At 38.5% G+C, this 20,257-nt stretch overlaps 1 protein-coding gene across 1 annotated transcript in view; it reads right to left on the bottom strand.

Moving 5' to 3' along the window:
• The window catches only part of FOXO6 (forkhead box O6), a 42,188-nt gene extending 23,898 nt beyond the window's left edge, over nt 1-18,290 (bottom strand). The window contains exon 1 of the mRNA XM_063444453.1: nt 17,830-18,290. Coding sequence (XP_063300523.1) covers nt 17,830-18,141 — 312 coding nt within the window. The 5' untranslated portion in view covers nt 18,142-18,290. The remainder of the gene's footprint in view (nt 1-17,829) is intronic.
• Between the last annotated feature and the right edge of the window lie 1,967 nt (nt 18,291-20,257).

Below are 20,257 nucleotides of genomic sequence, written 5' to 3'. Positions count from 1 at the left end.
TCACCCTGATGTAAACTACCCCGGTGAAAGCCCAGACAATACTGCTTAATGTAACGATCAAAAATGTACAGTATATTCGCATAGGGCCTGGGATGGTGTCTATCTGCGGTCATAAAAAAAATTGCTATCTCCTTCCATAAACTTGAACCTTGGCGAAGAGAAGGTGTGTGCACTGAGATACTCCCAAGTTGAAATGCTTAACTAACTTTGCAATAAAATAATGCTTGTGGATACTCTGCATATTATCCAAAGTATATCTTGTAGGTAGTGAGTTAACTTTTAGCTGTGTTTGTGAACAGACATCTCAACAGATCAATATATATTACTGCCCAGAAACAAAAAAGTAATAAGGTTTTAGAATCACCTTTCTAGTCAAGAAGTTACACTTCCAAAAGAAGTACCGTAATAAACTGTCTATAACGACATAGGGAAATCAACCTACACATTCACGTTTGCAGCAGACAAATCACACAAAACATTGACAGACAAAAACAGAGCATGCATTTTGGGGTTTATGGGATTTGCAGTCCAATAACGTAAGAAGTGTAAAGGATAGGTATCACAAAACGACATTGGTGGCATATGTAGCAGGGGTTGGTTGCAACAGTTGTACATTTTCATAGATCAAGTGGGTAGTTCTAGAAATAGGTTGTGCCCCAGAATTGCATTAGTTGGTTGACTCTAACCCTGCTCATTATCCCGTATCTTTCTGAGAGAGATACCGCGACATGCCAGTTTTACAGGTGTAACCAGAGAAACAGGATTTCAATTATCAAGTCTCAAGCCAAAACCAAACCCTGTGACTACCCCAACAAAGATTGGGAGAGAGGAGTGATACGGAGGAAACAGAAGGAAAGTTGTAGGCAGAAAAGGGCAGAGGTACTGTGAACACATGGAAGTAGAGAACATAGAGGAGGTATCATATACACCAAAACAGGAAGAATTCAATTAGTTATGTGAAACATAGAGTTGCACTTAAATTCTAACACATACTTAACAGACTAATTCTTCTTAAGCCTCTTCTTCGGTTTACTCAACTAGCCAGAAGAATTATAATGCTTGTAAGTGCTTTTTTTGTACTAACATAGCCCTTTGTTATATACCGTATTTATCAGCGTATAACACGCACTTTTTCTCCCTGAAAAGTACTGGAACTTCAATTTCAGGTTCCGGTTTCCGGCGGGACTGAAAGGAAGTGTGCACACTTCCTTTCAGTCCCGCCGGAAACCGGAACCTGAAATTGAAGTTCCTGTACTGCGGTGCGCGCTGTGAAGCCGGCCCACGCTTCAAGACAGGTAAGTAAATATGGGACAAGGGGGGGGGGGACACTATGGGAGGGGGGGAGAACACTATGGGATGAGGGGGGGGGCACTATGGGAGGGGGGAGAATACTATGGAAAGGGGGGGACACTATGGGAGGGGGGGAGAACACTATGGGAGGGGGGGAGAATACTATGGAAAGGGGGGGACACTATGTGATATGGGGGGGACACTATGGGAGGGGGGAACACTATGGGAGGGGGTGGAGAATACTATGGGAGGGGGGAGAACACTATGGGAGGGGGGAGAATACTATGGGAGGGGGGGAGAATACTATGGAAGGGGGGGAACACTATGTGATGAGGGGGGGGCACTATGGGAGGGGGGGAACACTATGGGAGGGGGTGGAGAATACTATGGGAGGGGGTGGAGAATACTATGGGAGGGGGGGAGAATACTATGGAAAGGGGGGGTTACACTATGGGATGAGGGGGGGAATACTATGGGAGAGTGGGACATTTCCTTCTTAAAACGAGGTGCGTGTTATACGCCAATAAATATGGTATTAAATGGATATGCGATACTGGCATTAACCTTTTCTCATTTTTAAAGCATTACGTAGGAAAATATGCAGAATAATAAAGCAAAAGAGATGCTTACATGTGAATCTCTCTAATTTTACAGTGAGCTGAGAATGGCTTATAGCTGCAACTTGTGTAAATCTCTGTGACTATCGTTGACTGAGTAAAGGAGGAGAGGGACATTTTTGTTATGGTACGGAGTGTCCCTTTAATTGTTGAACATGCTTAGTCAAGTTTAAAATGCAGCAGAAACTAGGGTTTTGCTAAGTATTTATTTTACTTGGCCACTGGATTTTAGTAAGGATGCCAGCAGTTACCAAAATAATATGGTGGACCAAGGACTGTCCTCCATTGAAGGCCTTGTCTAAGGGTTTTGCCCCTCAAATTTGCCTTCACTTACTCCTACCACGTATTGCAGACACACTTAATAAAGCTTGAAATCCAGTAGCCCTGTAGCTTTGTGTTTTGATAAAAAAATATGCAATACAAAGCAGGGATTTTTTATCACTGTGAAAAACATGAGGAATGATAAAGCTTGGCTCTTCCCTCACATAACCCAACTGATTGCCTCAGAGAGCCTTAAGGATAATGTTCATGTCAGCCATATTGCGTAATCTTACACAGAATCTTGCTTTGAGGGTGTGATACAACTCATTGCAAATGCAAAAGTCAGCAGTTGCCACAAATATATGGTGGACAAGGCACTGTCTGTCAGTCCCTCTTTACACTCAGGGCCATGTCGAAGTATTAGGTTACTCACTGTCCCTCGGCCCCCTCCTATATTTTTCACGCATTGTACTAATGTGTAAAAGACACATCTGGCAGTTGCTCTTGAACATATATTACAACAGTCATAGTGGTGGTTCATTAGCATTTATATACCAATATTCCACATGATTCAGTTCCATATTAGATTTGTTACTGAACTTGTATAATTGATTATGAACCCTAGCCAAGAGTGTTACATTAGAAATGTAAATCAAGTATTAACAGGAGTGTTTGCAAACAGAAATTACATAAAAGTACACACACCAATTTTTATTTTTTTTTAAATTAACTCACACAAAGACATCCCGTCCCAATGCATATATGGAATTATACACATAAGACTTGCCTCGCAAGTGTCCCGATTTAGGAGGGACAGTCCATGCTTTGGGACCAAATCCCTCTGTCCATCTTTTCTATCTTAATGTCACTCTTTTCTAGGAGTTCTATATTGTTAGTTTTTCTGAGTCTATAACAGAGCAATACTACTCACAGTAATGTGTCTTTAACCCCTTAAGGACACATGACGTGTGTGACACGTCATGATTCCCTTTTATTCCAGAAGCTTGGTCCTTAAGGGGTTAAACTACAATAAATGTGTTTAGAAATAAGTCTTTATGAATACGATACATTTATACATTTTAATTGTATAAATTGTTTACAGCGAGATACCTAAAATGTCTCCCTTGCCACAACCTTACTCACACCCCTCAAATGTAAGTGTCCCACTTTGTCCATTTGAAATGTTGGGAAGTATGGTCATAAGATGACTGAAAAATGTGTTAGACACTTTGGAATAGTTCTTGTTTTCCAATCGGTTAAAGATTCAAATCTGTATTCCTAACTATAATATCCCTGTTTGTAACTGAATAGTTCCCCCTCCACTATTTGGTGATGAATGAGTTTTTACTCAGCACTAGCTAGGTCTCCTCCTCCTGCTACAGCATGGCAACGGTAGAACATAATGTGAATGCACAGCACTCACCATGCAAGCATTAAAACGACCCCATTGGAAATTGAACCAAGCAAAGTGCAAGGATGTCCAACATTGTTTCATCGAGTAAAACGGTTAGGGACCGGCAAGTGCGTCTAGTGGCAGGAAGACAGCCACTTCAGGTGCAGTTAACCCTACAATGTAAACACTGCAGTTTCTAAAAAACTATTTTTTTTTCCTTTTGTATGATTTATTTTGTTGTTTTACTCTGCTATTGGAGAAGATGCATTGTTGCTTTCAGTTCATGTATAACACTGTATCCGTTACTTCTAATTTAGTTTGATTAAAATCAAATAAACTTTAAACAAAAAAAAATCAACTTTTCTTTAAAACTTGGGAAAGAAGTATGCACTAATGGCAGACATAGAATACAGTGACAACCTGCTCATCATGCAAATATAGGTTAAATTCCACTCACAGTTTGTGGCAGATTTACACTGCTAGGCTGAAACATAGTTTTCCCACTACAGGAGAAGTAAGTAACAAATCTAGAATCTCTCTTGTGGTGTAAATAATATATGGATTCTGTAGCTGTACTAGGAAAGGAAATGTCATCATCGTATGCAACTAAAGAAAGACCGTTGCCTCAAATTTCAAGTATACCCTAAAAGTAACTTTAGGTCCTATAATGGGAAAAAAATAAAAAATAAAATATATAGAGACTAATGGATACAAAGTCATACAAATATTGTAATCCCCATATATTATTACAGACATTTAAAGGACTTTGCTGTTATCAGGATAATACACTAGCAACAATGACATCCATGGGAATTTTGGTCAGCACCATCCACAGAGATAGCATAGCTACCAGGGAAAGTATGCAATAAAAACATGTCCACCTGCAAGTTCTACCCCAATAGAGAAACATAGTGAAAAACATCCTCTGCATTGACCATAGTAAAGGATGAAAATGCATACAAATTATTCTTAAAAATTACCTAATGTCCATGCTACCCTTCTCTACACCTTTCCTTGCAATTTAAGAGACCACAAATCCTCACTTTACATGCAGGTCGCAGAGGCAATGTTATACTCTTGGCAATTATCTATTGGCTCCCTCCTTGTGAGTACTGAATCATACATCTTATGTTTGTACATTATTATACTGTATGATATTGCACTAGGTGCTTGCATACCATTTTATCTTCACAGTTATTCCATTTGCCTCCATACCATCATCTTTTACCCTGAACAGAACCATTCCACCCATTGTATGTATATATTCTTAAAAATTACCTAATGTCCATGCTACCCTTCTCTACACCTTTCCTTGCAATTTAAGAGAACACAAATCCTCACTTTACATGCAGGTCGCAGAGGCAATGTTATACTCTTGGCAATTTTCTGCTGGGAAACCTTTGGTCCTGGCATTCATGTCGATGTTACTTTGACATGTACCACCTAACTAGAGATAGCTGTAGACTACATACACCCCTTCATGGCAATAGTGTTCCCTGATGACAGTGGACTCATTCAGTGGGATAACACACCCTGCCACACTGCATAAATTATAAAGTTATTGTTTGAGGAACATGACAAAGAGTTCAAGGTGTTGCCTTGACCTCCAGATTCCCAAGATCTCAATGCCAAGAACCATTTGGCGGATGAGCTGGAACAGCAAATGTAATCCTTGGAGGTCCCACCTTGTAAATTGCAGGACTTAAAGCATCTGTTGCGAATGGCTTGGTGCCTGATACCACAGGACAGTTCAGAGGTCTCAAACTGTTCTGGCAGCATGAGAGGCACCTATATGATATTAAGCAGGTGGTTTTAATGTTGTGGCTGATCAGTGTATATAGTAATGCAGTGGTGAGCCACTGGCTTTTTAAGTCCAACTCCTTATATTAAAATGCAAAGGGATGTCAAGCCTCCTGATCCTATGTCAGAATAAGCTCTCATGCATTCTAGGGAAAGGTAGTTGTCCAAACAATCTAGAACAAATATTGTTTCCCCCTCCCAACCATTTACAAGATGTATCAAGGGATATTTAGTACCTCTGTCCTAATTTTCCCACAGTCACATAATCCACTATCCCCAAACTCTGACTATCTGATTGTAAAATTACAGTGTTATTATTGACTCTTCATCCCATAGCACCACAAGGGATGAGGCTAGAGTATTCATTGTTCTCTTATCAACCTCTTTGCCAGCATCGGGAAGGTCAACTCATTCATGCTTACTATTGTGTGGTGGACAATACTGATAATTATTGTTATTCGCCTTGTTAAACTCCCCACTTATTAACAGGTCCTGGGGACTTAAATTCATTTTTATTTTTAAGAGACTATCCACAGATTCACTTCTTAATATAGAGGTCCTGAAGTACGTCAAAAAGAAATTGTATCATCCAAAGCTTATTTCCCTGGTATTGGTATGCTTTATGCTAATTAGCATGCAGCAGGTACATTTAGAAAATTCTTGCTATTGCACCGCAATTATTTCTACTACGCATTTGCAGGCCCAATATCCGCAAATACTCAGATAAATAAATATATATTTTAAAAAAGCAATTACCAGTGGCCAATTTTAATGACAGACAATAAATCTTGCTTCTGCTCATAACCACTTAGAGGGTAAAACTAATGCATTTTGTGGGGTTATTTTGAGCGGCTATTTCTCTTACACTTGCCAAATGATGTGTTTTTAAGCCCCCATGCCCTATTCCGTACTAAACAAAAAATACAAAACAACACCATAGTAAGCAGTAGCACACATAAAGTAAGGACAAAACTGCAAATGGTAATATAATCTACTGTTCCAGGACATCTAACAAATTAAAAAGAGGTACATGAACAGACAAATGTATTTTAAATGATTTTATAAAAAAAACAGAGGTATATATAGATACCTAGATTGTACACTTGGTTGAGCATTGTCTTCTTTACCTCTTGTCTTGTAACATTATATTTGTCTGTAAATTACTGGTTAAACAACCCTATTGTGTGATTGTAAAGCGCTGCATTAAATGTTGCTATATGAATGTTAATAATGATAATAATAATTAGAATAATAATAATAAAAATAGAGATAAAATATATCTTGTCTCGTAACTCTTTGGAAAGACTGAATATTTATGGGCCAAATGAAATTATTTTTGAGACATAAAAAATATGACAGTGAAATCAATAAAAAATTTCAAATGTCTTCATTGTTTTTTAAAAGAATGTGAATATACCTTTCGGAATGCAGATTTCCAAGTCTGGCTCTAACACCAAAACTAGCAGGAGTAAGTGCCTCTGCAGAGCTGTGAACTATTGCAGCATTCTTCATTCATTCAGCATTCATTCTTAATTAGGGATTTTACCTCTACATCAATGAGCATGCTTACGAGATACTGTATAGACATTAATATTGTACAATATAAAAAATATAGTTTCTTATCATTCATAATCTTTATTCAGGTGCCTTAGAACAGAAATCTATGCAAGCATGTTTATTAAGTGCCCACACAGTATGGAAGCATTATTAATAAGGGAACACTAGGAAGCAGAGTTTAATTTAAGCTCACCTGATGGTGTGGCCCTCTAACTTGATTATTCTGCATTTAATGTATTTATTAAATGTAGGCAATATAACACATTTTAATAGAGCAAAGAACTTTAACCCCTTAAGGACCAAACTTCTGGAATAAAAGGGAATCATGACATGTCATGTGTCCTTAAGGGGTTAAAGGGCCACTATGGGCTCCAATAAATGCACAATAAGCCTGCCTCTTTAGTCACACCTCCTCGGTCCAGAAATATACTTTGTTATCAAAAATGTATGCACGCAGCTCATCCACTGAAAGTATTGAATGATCTGAACCACAAAACAACCTGCATCAGGAGAGGAGAGCACACACATTGAAGCCATTCACTGCTGTTGGGGCTGAGACTATGTGCATATGTTTTGATAAGGAAGTTTGTTCTGGCATATGGGAGTGTAGCTAAGGAGGCAGGCTTATGGTGCAGCATTGTGCAAGACATTTATTGGTACCAAGAGTGTCTCTTTAATTAAATAATTCTAAATAGTACTGGGTCCACTACAAACTGGGTGTATGAGTCCATGGCGCATAAACATCTTGCCGTCGCACCATGTACCCTGGAAGCAAAAGCCAAATGGGATGATTTTGCACAAAAACACGCAATTAAAACTAATGATACACAATAAGTAGCGGAACATACACACAACTACAGTCCATGTCAAGGATATGCTGCCCTATCATGTAGAGCAACTTAGGCACCACTCATTGGTCTAGTAATAAAGAGACAGCACACGTTGAGAGAAAAGAGTGATACCCATGCAGGACACCATTATTATTTCCCCCCCTAACCTCCCTTTTTTTTTTCTGTATCCCAAAACCAATAATCATTGTCAAATATAAAAAAAAAAATATATAGTTCTGGATCACCATACTTACTAACATCAGAGCAAACAAATAGAATCTGAATATGCATAACCCCCACATTGGTGTCCCGAGAAGCCAGATGCCAGTGCGAGATGGATAAAGGAGGGCCTGCCAGTGATGTGATTGTGCTGTTTTTAGATATATTCCCAATGGAAAAAATGCATAATTAAATGCACACGTGTTTTCATTGGGGTATATCTACTAAATAGTAGTGCATGTAGAATACATATGCACGACCTCTGCAGGAGTGATCCGTTCCAGGAGTAATATACTTCCTCTGTCTATTAATTTAATGTCAAAAAAATTAACATTAGATACTAGAACAGTATTTTCCAACTTTTTAATGTGGATAACCAATTACATGATTATTCACTAAAGTTATTATTGCCGGCAATTCAAGTTCAAAGTGAATTCAAAATGACTTTCACATTTAAGGTCTAAATAGCCAAACAAAAAACAAGACTAAGTTGAAGACTTTTGCTAATTCTGCTATAATGGTCCAAATTTTGAAATTCACATTGTATTCACTTTGAATTCCCAGAACTTTTTACTTGAATAACCACTTATGTGTTTCAAAGAATACGTATAAGTAACCAAATTAAACCAATTAATGATACCATACAGGAGAACATCAAATTTACACAAGCAAGAAGAAGTAATATAAATATAATATAAATGCATGGTAGAGATAAAATGTTTACACGTTTAATAATTTCCACTCTATTGACATCACATGTCTGTCACAGCCGTTAATATGTGTTTTTCTCATCATCTAGTCTTTCTTAATCAGGCCTTTAATAATATTTTGATTTCTACATTTTAAATGCACCACTCTTTAAAGAGTTAGCAGTATCATGCATCTTGCCCAAGGTGATAAAGAAACATGATTGCTGGCTGTGTTTGCTGTATTGAAGATCAAATACGGAAGAAGTGTAGGATGCCAAAATGGGCAGATTAAAAAAGATTCCAGGCCGAGTATATTGGCCAAGCACTATGTAAATGTGTATACATTTTCACTCTGTCTCACTACCAAATTTCTTTCTTTTCCCTCTGATCTTTTCTTCTCTATGAATATTTTGTTTTAGCAGTGGCATAAAGCATTCTGGGATCTCACCACAGGTGCCTAATTTTGCTTCAATTACCCAGCTAGCCTCTTCAGAATGGCACATCACCTCGCTGCCAGGTCCTGACACCAATTATTATATCATGCTGCAAAGGACGAATGTAGAGTGTTGGGGGGAAGGGAAGACGATAATTTACTAAAACTTAAGAGTGGGCTTACAATGCAGGGGTTCCATAATGGACCATTGTTTTCTAGCATTTGTTGAATCACAGAAAAGAGGGACTTACAGCACATTGAGGCTTTTTTTTTTTCTTCATCCTTGAGTATTAAAAAATGTCAGAGTCATAGAACCTGCCCAATTGCCACAATATTAAACATCCATACAAAAGTCAGGGGAACATAGAGCGCTCACTGCCTAGACAGAGTTAGAGATTCAGTAAGACACTATGAGACGAAATGGACTATGTAAAATTGTGTTGCTTTTTGAGGTGCAAAGTGTAGTCAATTTTGACTTCTAAAAGATTTCTGCGCATACTTGACTAACTTTAAACATGTCCACATGAACAAGTGAAAAAAGTTGCCATTATATGGACTAACAAAAGGTGGAATTTGTATTAGAGGGCTTAAAAAGTTACTTCAACGTCCATGACCACCTCTCCTTTTTGAAGTGGTCATTGTGTTAGGAATCTGGCTGTGCAGATTGTGTTTTAGCTGCAGAACCATAGTTATTTGCACTTGTGTGCCAGGGGCTAGTTGCACCCCCTGTTCTATGTGACTTTTGGCAGCCCAGAACTCTGAAGCTAAAGGCTGCCTAATGTCAATTCAGTGCATAAAGAATGTCTGCATCAGGACGCGCTGAATGCTGACAAGGACGTAATCTGCTTGCCAAGGGAGTCTTATGTCTCCCATCCTCACAGAAGCCCTCCCGCCTCATAGTCTCTCCTTCCCTATTCCGCTCCCTTCTGCCACTGCCGGTTCAGAGCGTGTGCATGCACCTCTGAATGATCTAAATGGTCAGTCAATTGGACCATGTAATAGCAGTCATGACGTTAGGAAGGGTGTACTTTGCCCAGCATTGGATTGTAAGCGAGTAAAAACTAATGATATTGCTATTTAGTAGCAATTGGGGGGGGGGAGAAGGTTAAGAACAATGTCCAATAGTGCAGAGCTCGACAAATACTAGGCGCCAGGACGCAATGGCGACTAAATATTTTGTCCTGGCATATGGGATTGGTCAGCCCGCTCCCTCCTCCTTCTGTCTCAATCCCCGTGCAGGGGAATTGCAAGCTAACCTTGCAGGATACAAGATAAACACTGCTCTGCTCCCCGCCCACATGCCGCATACCCACCCCTGCTCCCCGCCCACCTCCCGCCCCCATGCCCCAAAGCCGATGGAACACCGGTAACCAGTCCTTTCCCCCGCGTCACCTCAGCGCTGGGAGGAAGTTATTACAGTTCCCTTCACTTCCTCCTGGCGCACAGAGAGAACTGCTGAGACAGGGGGGAGGAAAAAGGAGGTAGTCTAAAAACAGCGGCTGCCTACTCCCATCAGCTGCAGCCAGCCCCACTAACCTGTCACTTACTGCTGCCTAATCCCACTAGACACCAGGGAAGCCACCCTCCTGAGCCCAAAAGTTAGGAAACAGGAGGGTGACTAAAACAACATGTATTTTTGTTCTTTTATATCTGTGAATCTGTCGTGTGTATTTGTCTGTGTGTATGTATGAATGTTTGTGTGTGTATATATTTGAGTGTATTAACAGTACTTTGCGAGTGTGTCTGAATGTCTCTGTCAGTGTGTGTCTGACTGTCTCTGTCAATATGTGCGTATGTCTGACTGTCTATGTCAGTGTGTGTGTCTGACTATCTCTGTCAGTGTGTGTCTGATTGTCTCTGTCAGTATGTGTGTGTGTCTGACTGTCTGTTAGCGTGTGTGTCTGACTGTCTGTCAGCGTGTGTCTGACTGTCTGTCAGCGTGTGTGTCTGACTGTCTGTCAGCGTGTGTGTCTGACTGTCTGTCAGCGTGTGTGTCTGACTGTCTGTCAGCGTGTGTGTCTGACTGTCTGTCAGCGTGTGTGTCTGACTGTGTGTTTTTAGGTCACCAGCCCCCTACGATCGCATGGGAATGATGCTTTTACTCCTCTTTTTACCAGCGCCGTGCCGGTCTCGCCAGAGCTGGCCCACCTCCATAACTGATCATCAATTGTCAGTCAGCATTTCCTCAGAGATGCATTAAATCAATTAAAAGCATCTCTATGAGGAACGTGCAGCGCCTCCATGCAGAGCATGGAGATGCTGAATGCAGGTGCTGCACATTGTGCAGCACTGAGATAGGCGACACTTTAGTGGCCATCTGAGTGACAGCCTCTAGAGGTGTTACTAGGCAGCAATGTAAACACTGCCTTTTCTCTGAAAAGGAGATTTTTTTTTACATTGAAAAGTCTGCAGGGACAGGCTATAGACACAATACCACCGCATTAAGCAGTAGTGGTTATGGTGAATATAGTGATCCTTTAAGAATATAGTGATCCTTTAAGTGATCCATGCACCATAACTACTACATCTTGTTTACCAAGCTGGCACTTCTGTTAGCAGGGCTAGCTCATTGGCTGAGGGCATCAGCTAAATATTGCCAGTCAATTAGGTAAAATTCCAGGCATAGCTCAGAGAGCTTCTGTCTCGTTAGCAATGGAGGCACAGAGGGGCACCCAGCAGACCACAGGTAAGAAGTTAAAACATTTCAAAATGGTTTAACTATTTACAATGGGAGGGCAGGACTCTCCTGGAAAACATTACATCGTCAAGCATCATAACTATTACAGCAACAGTCCTTTAAGTTTCAGTGGGACTGTTGGGAATACCTACCTTCAAGGTGCAGTGTACTGTGATTCCATCTCCGAATATAGAGGGAAAGAAAGGAGAGACAAATACATAGTGTACAACTGTATATGAATACAATCTAAATTTATTACAGGTTGTACTCACAAGATAAAATCAAGAGATGCTGTAGAGTCCCTAATGATGCCCCTAGTTGGACGAAACGAGGACTGGGTGAAGTGTTAATTCTGATGAGCTTATCTATTGATTTTATCTTGTGAGCGCAACCTGTAATCCATTTTGATTTTATTCATATACAGTTGTATACTATGTATTTGTCTCTCCTTTCTTTCCCTTTATATATTCAGAGATGGAGTAAAGGAAAGAAGGTGCAGCAGTATTTTATCTGCTATATGCACGCTATCAAATTCCAGTTTGTGAGTGCAATATATCTCCAAACCTTTTTTATGGTGTTTAATAGTATTACACTATTTGTGGTTCTTTTTTTGTATTTTTGTACATTGTATTTCATGTATATAGATATGGAGGTGTAATTATTTCTGTTTAATGAAATAATACATAGGACAAAGAAGGAGAATGGAATATTTCTACCTAATGAATAAAAATATATAGTGTATAGAGTAGTCACATGTTTGAATCTCTGCAAGGTCAGCTTGGCTTTTCATCCTTCTGTGGTCATCCATCAAGTTATGTAATAATTACATATAGACCTTAGGATGTACTTTGACTCTAGCAGAAATATAAAATGTACCTTTTTTGGTTAAAGTAGCTGTCACATGGTGGGGTCAATATGCAAAAACCCGCAATGTTGACTTCACCGCTTGCGCACAGTGGCCTGGGGGTGCAGAGAAAGGTAAATTTTACTTACCTGGAATTGTCCTTCACGGCACCATCTTTTTTCAGTAGATCCTCACTAGCTCCTGACGATTCATCTGCCAGGAGCCCATGTCAGTGTTGTACTCTTGCGCATGGATCAGAGAACAACAATGATGTCTATGCAGATCGCGCAAGATAATGCCTTTCTTCTCTCAGCCGTCACTAGCTCTACCTTTTGTCAGGTTTTGTCAGGCATTGTAAATATACATAAGAAAAGTAGTCCCTACTTTCTCTTATGAAATTTATTTTACTGTGTTGGTATTGCTCTGAAATTTCAGTGCAAACATACTCAATCTGACTACTTCATATAGTTTTTATCCTTATCTTTACGAAATACTCGTTTTTGTTTTTTAATGGGGTGACAGTATAATATTATAATTCTATGGCAGACAAAATATTCCTGCCTAATCAAATATAACGAATGGAAATGTGGAAATGTAAAATGTATAAATCATCAGTAGGAGCAAGCACAGAACTTCCTCCTGGAGTGAAACTGAAGGGTATATAAAATATATCCTTTTTTGTTCTTGTTACACATAGAACTATATGACTTTGTTTTTCCTTGAAAGTGATAGTAAAACATATGATCAACATAGCATGAATCTGTTGCAGTTGCTATCAGAAGAAATACAGATGGGAACTATGCAATAGGAAATCATTCCCGCATCACAATTACGTGAAACTATTTATTTCACAATGTGTTAAAAGTCAAGAGCTGCTCTGAACAGGGAACATAATAAAAGACAGAGATGTCCCGATATAAACCCAAAAATATCCTCACACTGTCCTCCTGTGACCTCTTATAGTGAATGCTGCACTATAAAAGTATGCTAGATGCATAGCCTGTTAAAGGATAAGCAGTAGTGTATAATAAGTATCACTTTTAAAAAGCAACATTATTTGAAATGGTAAAAGTGGTGATAAGTTATCATTGAGGGACCCATGGACCCTGAATGTGCAAAAGTGCAGAGTGATGCCAAGTAACTAGATAATAAAAATGGCTAACTACATGATACAAAATAGGTATAGGCTGTTTATATGCACCCAGAGAATGTTGCTCTACAAATCCTATCACTCTCAGCTTGTTAATAATGGGATTTGCAATAGGCAGGAGCTCTCAGGCACTTTTTCTCTTTCTGAGTTTGGTATATTTACAGTCTAAATGTGTTTTCATGACGTACCCATTGTACAGCACCGTGGAGTGTGTTGTTGTTTTATATATAATAATAAAGTAGAGGCAGAAAATAAAAAAGAAACTTAGTAGGATAACTTAGGACTTTTGGTTAACTGATAATGAAGATATTGATATTAAAATCCAAGAGTTAGCATAACGATGATGAGAATAGTTACTAACAAACACAACATTTTATAAATATTAACACACAATTATCTGGTTGTCACTAATTCTCTGTGCTGTAATCTATCTGTAATAAACTGGTTAGAGAAAATGTACCAACATTAATCCCTACAAGACTGATCTACTTAGGAGTGAGAGACTGGTGTGCACTCTCACCTGGCAGTGTGAGTCAGAGGACAGGCTTACACACTGCTTGTATATTTCTCTGTCACTTTGAAAAACAAGGGACAATCTGCTAATACATCTAAATCTACAAATGTAACTCTGTCACCTTCCAGTGCATATGGATAAACTACCCAAATACCAAGCGCCTTTTAATTAGTGTCTGTACTGCCTTGTGCTAGAAGGAATGCAATGCATCTAGTCCACATATATATGACTCAAACGAATGGTATGGATCTGTAATCCACTTTTACATATATGTGACCTTTGTTTCACATATTTCCCATTGTGCAGTGTGAAGATTGCCCTCTAACTGTTATTCTGCCATGTAAAAGTGGGACCTATGATTTCCCCAGTCAATGTCCACATAATCAGAGTCTATGTCACTTTTTGATGGAAAGAAGACATGCTTAATGATTTTACCTTTATTTCTTGTGTATCTCTGACACCTTTGTCAACACTGTCATCTTACACGTGTAACTGTTTTACAATAATGTCTGTGGCAGACATTATTGTAGCATCTTTCTATGTATCTTCCATCTTGTGTGTGAGGGACAGCCTGTGTCAGTTTAAGATGAATAAACTACACAATCCATGACTCCATGAAGACAGCTTTGTGACCTTGCAAATACTAAGGCAGAATCCACGTACCATAGCTACATGTTTTGTAAACCAGCAAAAGAGGATAGAACCTTTATGTTCAATAACTCTGATATAACGGTTTCAATGAAGTTGGAGATGCAGAATCAATGTGTTCTATAAATGATTTGTGTCAGTATCACACACTTATGGCAATAACAGAAAGTCTCATTGCTCCCTTCTTTCTTAGTCTCTGTGCCAGCCAGCAGTGGATGAAACAATATCTACTTCTAAAGCGCATTTTCACGTGCCCCTTTGTCACACTGAACTAGGTAGCATGGCCTCCACATCCAATAGCCCATGTTTTACTATATCACACTGCCATGGTAGGCACAGCATCCATGTCGAGCTGTAGTGAAATCACAGATTCTCATGGGTTATACTGCCTGTATTTCTCTCTCCTTTTTTTTTTTTGCCACTATAAAACTGCATCATTTAATAGCTAAGACACTTCAGTAGGTAATGCAGCATAAATGAGAGAGAAGGGGGAGAGGAAGAGAGAAGTGAAGCCTAAAGGATAGAGAGAGGTAAAGACTATTACATAGGGATAAAAATCATGAAAAAGAAAGAGCGGAGTATTTTTTTATAATGCAAATACATTTACATTTTCCAAAGAAAAAGTTGGTGCTAATTGATATGTGTGACTAAAAGATTTGGGGGAAAGCTACTATATGCTTTACCACTTTGAACACACAAAGTAGACACAGATCTTCAGCCTGTATGAAACTACAGTTTAGTGGTCAGACAGTATATCTAAATATGTAACATAATCCTGAATTATTACAAACTGATAAAGAAATTGTAGCAAGTGTGAACGGGTATCGTGTAAAAATGGCTTGCCTGTAACATGAGCAGTAATCATTGTTTTATTTTTCCTTTCACCTTTATTATCCTGGAAAACCTCAGCATAACTGATAGAATTCATTTAATTATGTGTACATTATTAAACATGCAATCTACAAATCTATAAATAAAACATATTATGTAAAGTCTAGAAGAATTTCCAAGCACAAAGTAGTTTGTGGGGGTAAAAAAGGTGATAGGAAGCATGTTATAGCACCTGACTTTATAAATACTTTAACCTATATAAATGGACCCATGTCATATTTCAACCCCACGTTAACATTTCTAGAAAAATGCAGGTAGACAAGTGGTTTATTCACTAAATATTCTCTTTGATGTTTCCATTCCTATGGACCAGCCATGCCTTACCATCAGACTCTACCCAAGCCTTTAATCCTATGAGAAGTCTATTAAAAACCCATATCAAGTGTATGACCTCCCAGACTAACTGTCACTTCTCAAACTCTCTCTCAATTTAATTAGGGGGTTCCACTTTCCCACTTGCTTGTTATCCCCCATGCTACCATTCCTTTTGTCTTTTTATACCCACATCCTCTGCATTGTAAGCATGTTTGAGCAGGGTCCTCAACCTACTGTTCCCGTCAAACTCTTTAATAGTTTTTCTCACTTGTTATTAAATACCCCCTTTTATTTTATTGTAAAGCACTGTGGAAAAAGTTGGTGCTATTTAAATGCCAACCATAATAATAATAAAAATAGCAAACTAAAAACGAAATTCCAAAATGTAGGCAAAAAGAGCTGATTTAGAAAAATTCTCCAACAGCTTAACTATATTAGCCTAAATTTAGCAATTCTGTTTTCAATTCACCATTTCACTATTTAGTGAATAAACGCTGAAGAAATGGATGGAGACATAAACCTATGATAGTTTAGTTGCTTTTAGTTACTTTCTTTGAGGAAGGTAACAAGTTAATAAAAGTAGGCCTTGGTAACAGGGTAATTAATCCCTTTCAGATTAGGATAGAGCAAATTGTAACGATCTTTATATATCATTGGTACTAAAGGGGTTAATGGGTGTTGGAATATGAAAATGTCAATAGAACAGTGATGTATTTATAGGCTCCTCTATGCTGATGAAGACCAGGAATGAGTTACTAATATGGTTATAACAAGGCTAGCCTTTACACACAAACATGCATAATATTATATTGATATATTTAACTAAGAAAAAGTAGAGGGTTTGAATTTTATCCAGTTACGTGTTGCTAGAATAGTGCAAATGTAAGAGTGAGCAATATGTCTTATAAAATATGTGAATAATTATTTACCTCCAGTTTGCCACAAAGATCTAGTCTAGAGAGTAGCCAAACCCACTAAAAATACTGTTACATGGAAATCTATGCAAAGAATTTCAGGAAGCCACCATGAATTTAGGACTGCCAGTATCTGTCAACCTGTAAGGGCAGACAATAATACTGCTACTTCCAAGGCTTTCCCTTCTAACAATAACTGATGTATCTTACTATTTTCTGAAATACTGACAAAAAAAAATAGTAGAGTCAATACCTCCATTCTTATTATATTTTCTCAAACAGAGTTATCAACTCTATGTATCCCACATACATACATATACACATTATTCCCCATTTCCATGAATTACACTAAAGGGAAATCCAAATCATAATGCACCCTGCATTCTCATTGTCCCTTATCTTATACCAAAGCAACAAGTGCCCTAACCCCAATGAACATTCTAATACACACACCTTTCCGTTTCCCCAGCAGTGACCACCAACTGCCTACATTGGACAATACAGTCAATAAACAAGCCTCCAAAACCTACCCACAATTCTCAAACAACTTTCACACATCTATTAAAACATCTACATCTAAAACATCTATTAAAAGAACCAGCATTCCCCTACTTATCATCATCTGCCCTAGCCAGTACATGCCATACATGCATGTGTCCTTACACAGTAACTATTTTATAAACACATGCCCTTGCCAGTAATGAACATTAATGTACACCCATAACTTCCCACCCTTATTTATTGGCAGGACCCCTCATTCCCTCATGCTGTCCTGCTAGGTTCTCACCTTCCACCCAGCAGAGCTGTTGCTGTCACCCTTATCTTTGAAGTAAGGGACAAAACGAACCATCCAGTCATAAATTTGAGATAGGGTCAAGCGCCTCTCCGGGGAACTCTCTATGGCCTTGGTGATGAGATCTGCATAGGACAAATTGCCCCAAGCATTCCTGCGTGAACTTTTCGCTTTACGCATCTGCCCTGGATCAAGACCAGGAGGGGGCAAAGGAATATCAGAGGAAGGGTCCGGCAAAGGAGGCCAGGTGCAGGAGCGAGGGCGACCCTGTGGCTCAACATCTGACTCGGCTTCCAACTTCTCCATTGCAATGGCTCCCAAAAATAACCTTCTCTTCTCATTCAATGAAAAATGGTGCAAAATGAAATCCTCATTTCAGTTCCAGAAATAAAAATGGCAAAACTTGAGGCTGAATGTAAAATTTGATGGGGGAAATAATTAATGTATTTAAAAAAAAAAAATAAAGATTTCTGTGGTTGAATAAAATAACCTATATGGAAGAAAATGGCAAATATATTTGCATGTAAAGGATAAGAAGACCCACTTTATATAAGCAATCCTTTGGGAGTGAAATAATATTCTGTTTACAGAATATACTTAATTTAAAAGATATCTTTAAAAAAAAAAAAAAAAAAAAAAATAGTACTTATTTGAAATGTATAACTTAGACTTTGCATAAGTGGGCTATTTCTCCAAATACATTTAATAAATTAGCTTGTTTTAAAGGGCAAAAAATAATAGCAGGGCAAATGATAAATCCTACTCAAATATCAGTAAGTACTTGAACGACAAATTGTAATTGCCTTCTTAATCGTAATAAATATTGCAAATGTATTTGCTAAGAAATTGCAGCCTGCATATGCAGTTATCAGACTGTTACATATATATATTTATATGTATATATATGTGTGTCTTTTCAATAAAATATTTAATGATTTAAAAAATAATCACTATATTTATGTCAATTCATTGCAGTAGGATGCTGTTGTATAGCTTTGAGAATGTTGTCTTAAGAGCACAAATCTTGAAATATTTCTGACATTTTTTCTTCTGTTGAGGACAGCAACAGTTAAATAGAAGCCGGTACATTTGCCAAAAATGTAAATTCCAGATACGATCTATAAAGAGATTTCTGTACGTTTAAAAGAAAGGGAGGTGTGTTTGAAATCTGTCCAAAAAGGTGTCTATTCTCAGTCGTTTGCAGCAACAGATGTTAGATATATGAAGGGGAATCCTATTAAAATTCAGAGGCAAATCATTCTTCCAACCCCAAATTTTGCAGGCTGTAAGCTGTGTGTGTGTGTGTGTGTAGGGGGGAGGATGTAAAAATTCCAGCCCCCCTTTTAATTTACAGATCAGTCTTTAATAAGAAATAAATTCATTGCTCCTCTCTCCTTGTCTTGGGAATTCTTGATGGTTCCAGATTACACCTTTATAATATTGGGTTTTTATTTGCCTTGGTCAGTTCAGAATGCGCAACCCCCTTCTCTAATTCCTCATGCGTGCTCCCCTACTACAACCAGGAGCCACACGTGGGGAGATGCTGCAGGTACAAAGTGAGATGCTGATAAGCTCATTGTCATTTTGGTGGTGAACAGTTTGTAATAACGGGGTGCGTCCTCCCCCCCCAAATCCAAAGGTCTGGACAGAAAGCACAGAGAAGGGATCAGTCAGGAACCCTCAATAGTAGAGTGGTAGGCTGGGTGTGAGATGTGTTTCACACCTGCTTTGGACGGTTTAGTATCAAGATGCTCCTCTCTGCTTCTTCTATCTCTGTCTGGGAGTCTCTCTCTTGCTTACTCGCTCTCTGTGTCTTTCTCCTCCTGGGACAGAGATGGGTTGAACCATGTGTTGAGATCGGCTAGCTCTGCACTCTTCACCTTAAGCATTTAGAGAGAGAGAGAGAGAGCAAGCGAGACAGAGAGAAATAAATAAATAAGATGCAGCTTTTGCTCCTCCTCGCTCGTCTCCTCCTCCACCCCCCTCCACTTACATGAGAGACTGACTGGGATTTTGTACTAGGCTGAGGAGTGTGATCACTGTGAGATATTATATGTGTGTGTTAGAGTGAATGTGTCTAATATATATGTATATAAATTGTAGCTGTATTCATCCAATGATGCTGATGTAAAATAACAAATTCAATTACTATCTTGTAATACCTTTTTCATTGGACTAACACAATTTTGGAACAAAATAAAAACCTTTTTTGGGGAGATCATCCCTTTCTGGGGTCTAAAACATTTAGACATGATATAAAAGAATCTCCCGGAAGCTTGTAAAATATATATTCCACACATTCACTATAATGAAATATTCACTGGCATATATATATATCTAGTCCTCTTAATGTCAAATTTTAACAACGTTACATGGCACAATGTTCACTATGTACCGGTACATATAAAATTATAAAAAGAAT

Source organism: Pelobates fuscus, chromosome 1, assembly GCF_036172605.1.
Source record: "Pelobates fuscus isolate aPelFus1 chromosome 1, aPelFus1.pri, whole genome shotgun sequence".
Lineage (NCBI taxonomy): Eukaryota > Metazoa > Chordata > Amphibia > Anura > Pelobatidae > Pelobates > Pelobates fuscus.
Note: the sequence above shows the minus strand (reverse complement) of the source record. Positions and strands in the feature narration are given on the sequence as shown.